The following is a 12575-nucleotide window of genomic DNA, read 5'->3' as shown; positions in this document are numbered from 1 at the left end:
AAGTGAGCCGAGATTGCACCACTGCACTCCAGCGTGGGTGACAGTGTGAGACTCCATCTCAAAACAACAAAAAAAAGTTCAGTAGTCAACGGATGGGTGGCCACAACACAAGACCTAGACATGCATGTCAGGACACCCTGCAGCTCCACACACACTTGGCTCCACAAACAGGTGCCACCACGGACATGCTCTCTCAGAATCAGGAAAACAAGATTGTTAAACTTGTGAAAAAAAGAAAAAAAAGAAAAGAAAATACTGGGTGCAGTGGCTCATGCCTGTAATCTGAGCACTCTGAGAGGGCAGGGTGGGAGGACTGCTTCAGCCCAGGAGTTTGATACCAGTCTGGGCAACATAATGAGACCTTATTTTTCCAATCAAAAAAAAAAAAAGATTATTAATCATTGCCTAACATCTGCCCCTAAAGCGAGGCTTAGCGTCATCAGCACTTGGGCTCCTGGTTCATAGTAACACCAGGGGTATAAATGGCAGATAGATCCCTAGGTTCACGGTAAGGACGGGTGGACAAATTCATCTGGAGGCAGAGAGATGGGGGAGGGGTGGGAGAAGAGCAAGACGGAAACTATTTTTAATACAAATCCAGTCATTGTATTGTATCCACAGTAGCCTCTGTCTTACAGAAACCTACACAGCCACCACGCAGAGTCGATGCCACCAGGTGTCATCACACAGTGTGGACGTGCAGGTGCCACTCCACGGCCGTGGGCAGACCTGGGAGCCCAGATCCTCCACGGTTTCACCCTCCCCACTGCCCACCCCATTCTTCTCTCCCAGTCTCCACTCCATCAAAAGCTCCAGAATGACTTCATGTGGGGACAAGGGGACTACAGATCACGGCTGAGAGGTGGCAGTGTGGTCCAGTTAGACCAGGTCCCTGAAGTGAGTTGGGCAGATGATGCCATGGGGGCAGCCTAAGCCTTTGGAGGAGGCAGGCATGGGGGAGATGCCCACTGCCGCAGGGTGTGCTTCCAGAACTGAAGTTACCATTGACTACAATTCATTATTTTTTAGGCATTTATTTATTGTTTTACAAGTAAGGTCTTACTATGTTGCCCAGGCTGGTCTCTAACTCCTGGCCCCACGTGATCCTCCCGCCTCAGCTTCCCAAAGTGCTGGAATTACAGGTGTGAGCCACTGTGCCCGGCTCTCATCATTTGTTATAGCTTTGGAAGAAAAACAAACAAACCCTCAATACCTCTATCTCAGTTTCTTTGACAAAAACAATCATTTATGATCAGAAAACAGAAACATAGTGCACGTGGCTTTCAAACATGCATCAGAAAGCAAACCTGACGGCCAAAAAATCAAATAAGGTGAGGGAGGAGATACAGCTGGCCGCCACGAAGCTCTCAACGCACATAGGAGGCAGGTGATGGATGGCTTCAAAACCCTGAGTCAAACTTGCTCCGAACGCATAGTTCACTAGCATAGGATTCTCTCCCTGCCCCAAATTCAATGCTCAGGAGGTAGCCAACCCTGTGCAAACGACTACTAATATCTCAGCAAAGACACAGGCACCTCACTCGTCCATGTGCTTGGTGGCATAAATGGCACTAAAAGAATGCAGGGCTCACAGAGAGCAGAGGCAAAGGCTGGACAGAGCGCCAGGGAGCCACAGTGCAGACATCTGGTTAGGACACTGTGAAAACCTGGACTGGGCTTGGCACGGTGGCTCATACCTGTAATTCCAGCACTTTGGGAGGCCAAGGCAGGCAGATCACCTGAGGTCAGGAGTTCAAGACCAGCCTGGAAAACATGGTGAAACCCTGTCTCTACTAAAAATACAAAAATTAGCCAGGCATGGTGGCATGCACCTGTAATCCCAGCTATTCAGGAGGCTGAGGCAGGAGAATTGCTTGGCCCTGGGAAGCGGAGGCTGCAATGAGCTGAGGTCACGCCACTGCACTCCAGCCTGGGCAATGGAGCAAGACTCTGTCTCCAGAATAAAACAAACAAACAAAAAAACAAAAAACCTGCACTGGTGTTTAGATTGGTCATTAACATGACAGGTCAGTCAAGAAAGAAAAATCTAGCAGTTGAGAATAAGAGAAAAATGGAAAGCAGTACTTATAAAACTGAAGGCTGTTCATAAACAGCAAAATCGGCCATATGGATAGTCTTCAAGGGTGAATTCACTGAGATGAACTGCAAACTCCCCTTCCCATGTAGAGCAGCAGGAAATACGTGTCCTGATGGGTTTGTGTAACCCTGCCGGAACGGTTGGCAGGACAAGTTAACTATCACTCCCTTCACAAATCAGCCAGTCAGGAAATCCTTACGTGGGAAAGATCACAGGGCCTACAAACAGGCAGTGACAGAAAAACCTCAGCTGCTATTGAATCTGAGATGCATTTCTGGTTTTTTAAACCAGATCCTCAGGAAGTAATTTTCACAGCCTGTAAATTTAGAGTATACCAGACTATGAGGAGACAGACGCCCAGCCCAGTGTGGGGGTAAGCCCTGCACTGTCCTTCCACAGGCCCCTCAGCGTCACTCGAGGAAAGCACACACTTCATCGGGGCCCTTACACTCTAAAGTCTCATGCCAGAGAATATCTGTGTACAATGAAAGCGGAAAGGGGAGGAAGGACAGATGCAGAGGGAGGGGCGAGGCCTCCACATCCCAGCCAGGACCTGAGTGCTGCCGGCAGGAGCACCACGCACCCTGTGCCACATGGCTCAGTCTGCACCTTCCTTTTTTTTTTTTTTTTTTTTTCTGAGACAGAGTCTTGCCCTGTCGCCCAGGCTGGAGTGCAATGGCATGATCTCAGCTCACTGCAACCTCTACCTACCAGGTTCAAGCAATTCTCCTGCCTCAGCCTCCCGAGTAGCTGAGACTACAGGCATGCACCACCACACCCAGTTAATTTTTATATCTTTAGTAGAGATGGCGTTTCACCATGTTGGCCACGCTGGTCTCGAACTCCTGACCTTGTGATCTGCCCACCTTGGCCTCCCAAAGTGCTGGAATTACAGGCATGAGCCACCGTGCCAGGCCTGGTCTGCACCTTCCTGTCTAAGGAGGGACGTGGGACAGGAATGCAGCAAGTACAATTTCCAACAGCGCCACGGGGTCCCCACAGGGTCACAACCAAGAGACCCTAACACAGGGGAAAGAGCACACTTTACTTGAGTTAGAAAACCTTCATCCGAGCCGTAGCGATTAAAGACACGCATGAGGATGAGCACTCCTCAGTCGGCCACCACCCTCGGGAAAGGGAGACCATGACAAGTCTGAGCACCAAGAGGGGTGATTCACATAGACACTAGGGGCTGTCACTGCCTATCTGCTTATAAATTAGGTTATTTATTGTCTCTCAGTTCTAACATCTTTCAGTAAATGCCAATTCCAGAGGCGAAAAAAGCCCAAGGATGATCTATATAATCTCTCAACTCTCAACAAGAGGTATGACTCAAATTGAAGGTGGTAGCCCCCAAGTTAGAAACCGTAATTCTAGGGCCGGGCGCGGTGGCTCAAGCTTGTAATCCCAGCACTTTGGGAGGCCGAGGTGGGTGGATCACGAGGTCAGGAGATCAAGACCATCCTGGCTAACACGGTGAAACCCCGTCTCTACTAAAAATACAAAAAATTAGCCTGGCGTGGTGGCAGGTGCCTGTAGTCCCAGCTACTCGGAGGCTGAGACAGGAGAATGGCATGAACCCGGGAGGCGGAGCTTGCGGTGAGCCGAGATCACGCCACTGCACTCCAGCCTAGGCGACACAGCAAGACTCCCGACTCAAAAAAAAAAAAAAAAAAAAAAAAACGAAACTGTAATTCTAAAAATGTGCCAGTTCTTCTGGCCCATGGAATAATTTCTCCATAGAAACAGTAATTAGATGGGGCACAGTGGCTCACACCTGTAATCTCAGGACTTTGTGAGGCCAAGGCAGGCAGATCACTTGAGGCCAGAAGTTTGAGACCAGCCTGGTCAACATGGTGAACCCGTCTCTATAAAAAATACAAAAATTAGCCGGGTGCGGTGGCTCACGCCTGTAATCCTAGCACTTTGGGAGGCCAAGGCGGGTGGATCATGAGATCAGGAGATTGAGACCATCCTGGTGAACACGGTGAAACCCCGTCTCTATTAAAAATACAAAAAAAAAAAATTAGCCAGGCATGGTGGTGGGCGCCTGTAGTCCCAGCTTCTAGGGAGGCTGAGTCAGGAGAATGGCGTGAACCCGGGAGGCGGCGGAGCTTGCAGTGAGCAGAGATCCGGCCACTGCACTCCAGCCTGGGCGACAGAGCGAGACTCCGTCTCAAAAAAAAAAAAAAAAAAATTACAAAAATTGGCTGGGTGTGTTGGCATGCGCCTATAATCCCAGCTACTTGGGAGGCTGAGGCACAAGAATCACTTGAACCCAGGAGGCGGAGGTTGCAGTGAGCCAAGATCGTGCCGCTGCAGTCCAGCCTGGGTGACAGAACAAGACTGTCTCAAAAAAAAAATTAAAAATAAAAATAAAAGACCCTCGATTTCACTCAGAATAAAATAGAAATTAAAACCACACTGAAATACTATGGAACAGTTCCATATCCCACATAACTCAGAATGCCTGCTACACACTTGTGCAGGCAAAAGCACTATTTACAATCATGTGAGATTAGAAGCAATTCTATTTTATGAAGAGCCACAAAACAGACAGGCACAGTTTCAATGCACACTGAATTCTCTGGGACTATAATAGTGTAAGCTGAGGTAAGGGTACACTCCTCTGCCTGGAACTGGGTGGAGAGCTGCTGAGCCTCTCAGGAAGACATGTTGCTGATAGCAAGGCCAGCTAAGAGGCCTGGACTCAGCCCTGTACTCAGCCCTTGCCCACACAGGCCCGCACGGACCCCACTGTGCTGTCCTCAGGGGCCAGTCCAGAGGCACTGACACACCTGAACGTTCGACTTTATTCCGTGTCTTTCCTACCACTTTCCCTGGATGCTACAGTTACTCTGCCTTCTGTTTCAGAATTCCGTGTGTCGGCAGCCTACATTAGCTGTATTACCCATGAATGTTATTTCTGCATAGTAAAGGGGTATCACAAAGTGTTCTAAAAACAGGAGTTGAGTCTGATAGGCTTGGAAACTACCAGCCTACACTACTGCACCCAGATATCAGCCTACGTGTGGCAGGGGTGTGGGGATGTGACACCGAGAAGAGTATGACGATACCTTTCTCCCCGTCTGTAAATACAATGCTAGCCAGGCAGAATTCCAAATGACATGAGCGCCTTTGTTTTCTGCTCCCCTCCTGGGTGCCCAGTGACACCTGCCTGACGCCCCAACTGCTCTCCAGCTGCCCTGAGCCTCCCACCATTACAGCACCCCTCCCCAGAGTGCCCTCACTTAACGGGTTCTGTAACGCAGAATTCCCAGACCCTCATTCAATCCTAGCCCAAATTCCCAACCCTTCCCTGAAGCGCTCAACCCAAGCAACAATTTAGGAAAATAAATCTGACTCAACTAATTCACATGTGAAATAGTTAACATGTATTATTAAAATAATTAACATGTGAAAGATGCCTATCACTATTCAAAAAGTATATTCATTTCAAAAATCAATCTAAATGCACCTTACATCAAGGAACTAACTGCAGGCTAGGCAACACAGCAAGACTTCGTTTCTGTTAAAAATTTAAAAATTAGGGCCAGGCGCGGTGGCTCAAGCCTGTAATCCCAGCACTTTGGGAGGCCGAGACGGGCGGATCACGAGGTCAGGAGATCGAGACCATCCTGGCTAAGAGGTGAAACCCCGTCTCTACTAAAATACAAAAAACTAGCCGGGCGTGGTGGCGGGCGCCTGTAGTCCCAGCTACTCGGGAGGCTGAGGCAGGAGAATGGTGTAAACCCGGGAGGCGGAGCTTGCAGTGAGCTGAGATCTGGCCACTGCACTCCAGCCTGGGCGACAGAGCGAGACTCCATCTCAAAAAAACAAAAAAACAAAAAAACAAAAAAAACATTAGGCCAGGCGCGGTGGCTCACGCCTGTAATCCCAGCACTCTGGGAGGCCGAGGCAGGCGGATCACGAGCCAGGAGGTTGACACCATCCTGGTTAACATGGTGAAACCCTGTCTCTACTAAAAATACAAAAAATTATCTAGGCGTGCTGTGGGGCGCCTGTAGTCCCAGCTACTCGGGAGGCTGGGACAGGAGAATGGCATGAACCCAGGAGGCGGAGCTTGCAGTGAGCTGAGATTGCGCCACTGCACTCCAGCCTGGGCAACAGAGAGAGACTCCGTCTCTGGGGAAAAAAAAAAAAAAAATCTAAAAATTAGCAGGGCATGGTGGCGCATGCATGTAGTCCCAACTACATGGAAGGCTGATGGGGGCGGATCACATGAGTCCAGGAGTCACACCAGTGAGCTGTGACTACACCACTGCGCTCCAGCGCTCCAGCCTGGGTGACAGAGCAAGAACCTTTCTCAAAAAAACAAACGAAAAAAAGACACAAAAACCTGGCAAGCTCAAGAATATGCAGCAAAGTGCAAAAACTTCTGCAGTCAGCTTGAACACTTTTCTTTCTTTTTTAAAAATATGTTTTATCTATTTTTTGTAGAGATGGGGTCTTGCCATGTTGCCCAGGCTGATCTCAAACTCCCAGTCTCAAGGGATCCTCCTGACTCAACCTCCCAAAATGCTACAATTACAGATGTTGTAATCCCAGCACTCTGAGAGGCCAATGAGGGAAAACACCTGAGGTTAGGAGTTCAAGACCAGCCTGATCAACAAGGCAAAACCCTGTCTCTACTAAAAATACAAAAATTAGTCGGGTGTGGTGGTGTGCACTTACAATTCCAGCTGTAGGCTGGGGCACGAAAATCACTTGAACCCAGGAGGCGGATGTTGCAGTGAGCCAAGATTGCGCCACTGCACTCCAGCCTAAATGACAGAGTGAGACTATCAAAAAAAAAAAAAAAAAAAACCCGCTTTTTCCTTTTTGAGATGGAGTTACACTCTGTCGCCCAGGGGAATATCCTTGTCCATATATACACACATATATATACACACACACACATACACACATACATACATGTATTTATTTTTTTCTTTTCTTTTTTTGGGTCTTGCCCTGTCACCCAGGCTGGAGTGCACTGGCACAAACTCAGTTCTCTGCAATCTCCACCTGCTGGGTTCAAGCGATTCTCCTGCCTCAGCTCCTTGAGTAGCTGGGATTACAGGTGCCCACCACCACATCCAGCTAATTTTTGTATTTATAATAGAGATGGTGTTTCACTATGCTGGCCAGGCTGGTCTCGGGACTCCTTGACCTCAAGTGATCCACCCACCTTGGCCTCCCAAAGTGCTGGGATTACAGGCGTGAGGCACCACGCCCGGCCAAAAAAGTGGACTTTTAAGGACAGCACTGGCCTAGAGGAGAGCTCTGTGGAGGTCCTGAGTCTGTTGTGAGTTTTGGGGTTTGAGTTTATAGTTTTATGCTGTTGAGTTCAGAATTTTTACCATAAAAAGAAAGGAGGAATTTACATCCCACAAGCCCAGTAACAAAGTCCACTATAACTAAGTTAAGGATAAAAGGCTACCAAAGGCCGGGCGCGGTGGCTCAAGCCTGTAATCCCAGCACTTTGGGAGGCCGAGATGGGCGGATCACGAGGTCAGGAGATCGAGACCATCCTGGCTAACACGGTGAAACCCCGTCTCTACTAAAAAATACAAAAAACTAGCCGGGCGACGAGGCGGGCGCCTGTAGTCCCAGCTACTCGGGAGGCTGAGGCAGGAGAATGGTGCAAACCTGGGAGGCGGAGCTTGCAGTGAGCTGAGATCCGGCCACTGCGCTCCAGCCTGGGTGACAGAGCCAGACTCCGTCTCAAAAATAAATAAATAAATAAATAAATAAATAAATAAAATAAAATAAAAAGGCTACCAAAAGAGGAACAAAACATATTAACGAGGTGGTAATATTTACATTACAACTGTCCCTGTTATACCTGTAGCCACTGCAGTAACAAACTTGGATCCAAAATGTCCATCGGGAGAGAGCCGGCACATGTTGGGATGCTTGTTCTGGAAGTCTCCTGCAGTGATGCACTCTTCTGAACTTAGGAAATAGGTATCCTAAGACAAGAGAAGCAGCCTATCAATTTTACAGCACCATGCCAAATATGTTTCTGTTTCTTCATTAAAAAATAAGAACTAAGTCAGGCGCAGTGGCTCACACCTCTAATTCCAGCACTTTGAGAGGTGGAGGTGGAAGGCCCACTTGAGGACAAGAGTTCGAGACCAGCCTGGCCAACACAGCAAAACCTGGTCTCTAGTAAAAATAAAAAAATTATCTGGGTATGGTGACGCACACCTGAACCCAGGAGGAAGCTGTAGTGAGCCGAGACTGTGCCACTGCACTCCAACCTGTGCGAGAGAGCAAGACTCTGTCTCAAAAAAATAAAAAATAAGAACCAAACTATAAAACTCAAAACCACTTTGAAACAAGTATCTACAATTCCTAACCATTACCAATTCCTCATCTAAAACCACCCATGACTACGAAGGCCAGAAGCACTATGCAAACCACCCACCATGGGCTGAGCCCTGAAAGTCACTGCTTTGTAAAGGTAAGATGGGTTTAGCTCTATGAGACCAGGAGATCCGGCCTTCATTGATCAAGACGACCTTCTTGAAAAATAATGGGGCCTGAAGGCTGGGTGCAGTGGCTCACGTCGCTAATCCCAGCACTCTGAGAGGCCGAGGCGGGCAGATCACGAGGTCAAGATCAAGACCATCCTGGCTAACACAGTGAAACCCTGTCTCCACTAAAAATACAAAAAAATTAGCCAGGCGTGGTGGCGGGAGCCTGTAGTCCCAGCTTCTGGGGAGGCTGAGGCAGGAGAATGGCATGAACCCGGGAGGCGGAGCTTGCAGTGAGCTGAGATTGCACTACTGTACTCCAGCCTGGGCAACAGAGCAAGATTCCGTCTCAAATAATAATAATAATAATAATAATGTGGCCTGAAAGCTAGAACCAGCGGTGCAAAGAGACCCTGAGAATGCAGGCCAGTGCCATCTGTAACCAAGCCACAGGGCCATATGCACATTCCTATCTCCACCTCACCTTATTTCGACTGTAGCGGACTGTACCCTTTCGGGTATCTTCTGAGACGAGGTCTGTAAATATCCAGCCAACCTTAATAAAAAGTAAAGTATCTTTTAAACATCTCTTTAAGATAGATGATGAATGGTTGGGTGTGGTGACTACGCCTGTAATCCCAGCACTTTGGGAAGCTGAGGCAGGAGAATCATGAGGTCAAGAGATCGAGACCATCCTGGCCAACAGGGTGAAACCCCGTCTCTACTAAAAATACAGAAATTAGAGTGCGGTGGCTCATGCCTATAATCCCAGCACTTTGGGAGGTTGAGGCGGGTGGATCACCTGAGATCAGGAGTTCGAGACCAGCCTGACCAATATGGAGAAACCCTGTCTCTACTAAAAATACAAAATTAGCCGGGGTGGTGGCACATGCCTGTAATCCCAGCTACTCAGGAGGCTGAGGCAGGAGAATCACTCGAATCCAGGAGGCAGAGGTTGCGGTGAGCCGAGATCGCACCATTGCACTCCAGCCTGGGCAACAAGAGAGAAACTCTGTCTCAAAAAAAAAAAAATTAGCTGGACATGGCTGGGCGCGGTGGCTCACGCCTGTAATCCCAGCACTTCAGGAGGTCAAGAGGGCGGATCACAAGATCACGAGGTCAGGAGATCAAGACCATCCTGGCTAACATGGTGAAACCCCATCTCTACTAAAAATACAAAAAAATTAGCCGGTTGAGACGGCAGGTGCCTGTAGTCCCAGCTACTCAGGAGGTTGAGGCAGGAGAATGGCGTGAGCCTGGGAGGTGGGGCTTGCAGTGAGCCAAGATTGCGTCACTGCACTCCAGCCTGGGTGACAGAGTGAGACTTCATCTTAAAAAAAAAAAAGACAGATGATGAATGTTTTCTGGCTTTTGCCCAGACAGCTTAAAAAGAATGTTCTCAGTCAGAAGCTCCTTTTTGTGAGCCAGCTTAATCTACATCAATGGGTTCCTCAAGTAAGATGCCAGGCCACACCCAGGGATCTCCATCTCTGTTCAGTAGAAACTGGCCACGCTCCCTCTGGTGCTGCTGGGTTAGAGATGAGTTTCTTCAGCACCAACTCTGCCCAGCACCATGCTGGATGCAAGAGACACAGCAGTGAGTGAGACCAACAGAAGGTGGGTGAAAAAGGCACTTAAACTCCCAAGAGGAAGACAGACAACAGGCAAGCAAATAAACATTTCATAGAGTAGGTCTTTCCTGACAAGCTAAGAAAAAGGATTCCTAGAGAAAGGCACTTAAGATAAAAGGGGAAATAGAATGCAGACTTCACAGAGCTGCTCCTGGGAGCTCCAGTTCAAGGCCAGAAGGAAGCATCTGAGGGTATCGGGATCTGAAACCCGCGACCCAGCACCCCCTGCACGTTCAGTGTGGCAGTGCCTGTGTGCTGTGGGATCCTCAGGCCCGCCTCTGCCTGTGAATTCCTCCACCAGAAGCCTGTCGCAAGGCCGCAGGAGTAGCACGTGGGTCCTGGCAGTTGTCACTTCTGTCCTTGGGAAGGATCTGTGGCCCACGACTCTCCCCAGCACTACCTGACACACAACTCTTCCCATCCATCCCCAGCAGATATGACCAGCACACTGGGAGACTTTCACTGTCTTTAAAGATGCCCCAGTGAATGAAAACCCAAGGTGATGGCAACAGAGAAAATGAGACTTAAAGGATTAATGTAATTAAACAGTAAATAAAGCAGAATCAAAATCAAACTAAGAAATATAAGGGCTTAGAAACTCATATTTTGAGCCAGGCATGGTGGCTCATACTTATAATCCCAGAACTTTGGGAGACCAAGGCGGGTGGATCACCTGACGTCGGGAGTTCAAGACCAGCCTGGCCAACATGGTGAAACCCCATCTCTATTAAAAATACAAAAATTAACCGGGCGTAGTGGCGGACGCCTATAATCCCAGCTACTCAGGAGACTGAGGCAGGAGAATCACTTGAACCCGGGAGGCAGATGTTGCAGCGAGCCAAGATCATGCCACTGCACTCCAGCCTGGGTGACAGAGCAAGACTCCTAAAAATAAAATAAAATAAAATAAAATAAGAAACTCATGTTTTGAAAAAAAGTATTTAAGTAATTTCAAGATTATGAACTATAAGACTACAACAAATTAGGCCAAAAAATTGGACCAATCTCTTTTCAACAAGAGAACTTCCAGAATTTGAACCAAAATATGACGCTAAATGAAGAGGCTGACTCCTTGTTAGAAACAGGATGTTTCTTTCCTAAGAGAGTAAAACGGTGTGTGGACTGCTCACTGACACCAGGTTTTAAGTCACATTTGCAGTCTCACCCCCTTAATCTGTAGAGAGGATGAAATAATCTAGAGATTATTTTTCACAGTCTGAGATGATTAGGAAATAAAGGATAAAACATACTTACTAATATTAAACTTGTAAGATATGTTCAAATTCATGGCTCTACATGAATTTATAAAAATCGTTCCTGGGAACTTTATCAATGATGTCAGATAAACCAGATCAACAGAATAAAAAAGGAAATCCTTTTCTCATTTTCTAACTGTTCCATGAAACTAGGAAGAACCGTAGGCTCAGAGAGCTAAATTATCAACAGGAAATGAAACGATGATTGATGACGGAACAGCAGAAGCTCCAAGTGCACGCCACGGAACATGAACGCTGGCTGTCAACGGAACGCCAACCTTGACTGTCCTCGGCTTCCAAGCTACATGAAGGGACGGCTCAGGCAGAAGGGACACACATGCACAGGGGAGCCAGCAGGGGTGCAGCTGGGGTGTGACTCCTGCTTCTATTTCCCACTTGAAGCAGTCCTCAAGAAGTGTGGCTGGAAGGCTGAAATACAACAGCCAGATCTGCACTGGGATTTTGTGTGTGTGTGTGTGCGCTCAAGAAAACGTTCTCATTTTAGTTTAAGTCAGAGGAACGTAAAAGCTATTGGTGCCCAATAAACACACGTGAAGTTTCAAAACGTATGGTGCCTGCACCTGACCTTGTGCAGCTGGGGAGAGCCCGTCCCCAACACAGCCCGGCCACTCCCCCAACTCTCCCTGGCCTGGATGCTCAACAGAGCCTGGCCACGCCCCCTGCTTGGCTGCCGGATGCCTCAGTACCTTCCGCAGGCCAAGTTTGGCAGCAATTTCATCGACCACTTCAGCTTTTGGATCCTCAAGAAGCTCCAAGCTGTTCTGTGTACCAATCTGCAGGGAATCAAAGGGAGAAGACGGACTTAGAGCAGAGGGCTCAGGAAGCAGCACTCCAAGCCCTCCCAATTCCAGCTCCAGGTCACAGGAGTGCTGGGGGCCTCCTAGTCAGAAAGGAGAGCTACAGCCACAGATAAAACACATGCGACACGCCTCCTGGCTTCTCTAAGGTTGCGCTGTGCCTTTTACCAGGACTGCAAAACATGTGGCACACAGGGCTCAGCTGATGTGTGTGAAACGGCTCTGCATCAGGAGCGCTCAGGACTAAGGGGAGGTCTATACTCCTGCCTGTTTTAAAAGTTCCTTCATCA

The 12575-nt window shown here is 48.3% G+C and overlaps 1 protein-coding gene across 2 annotated transcripts in view; it reads right to left on the bottom strand.

Moving 5' to 3' along the window:
- NPLOC4 (NPL4 homolog, ubiquitin recognition factor) overlaps positions 1-12575 on the bottom strand; it is a 78298-nt gene that overhangs the window by 30316 nt on the left and 35407 nt on the right. For both annotated transcript variants that reach the window (XM_010354290.2, XM_030923140.1), the window contains 3 exons: positions 12175-12261; positions 9065-9136; positions 7947-8073 (listed from right to left, as the gene is read on the bottom strand). In XM_010354290.2, coding sequence (XP_010352592.1) covers positions 7947-8073; positions 9065-9136; positions 12175-12261 — 286 coding nt within the window. The remainder of the gene's footprint in view (positions 1-7946; positions 8074-9064; positions 9137-12174; positions 12262-12575) is intronic.

This window comes from Rhinopithecus roxellana, chromosome 19, assembly GCF_007565055.1.
Source record: "Rhinopithecus roxellana isolate Shanxi Qingling chromosome 19, ASM756505v1, whole genome shotgun sequence".
NCBI lineage: Eukaryota > Metazoa > Chordata > Mammalia > Primates > Cercopithecidae > Rhinopithecus > Rhinopithecus roxellana.
The sequence above is the reverse complement of the archived record's forward strand: the minus strand, read 5'-3'. Positions and strand labels throughout refer to the sequence as shown.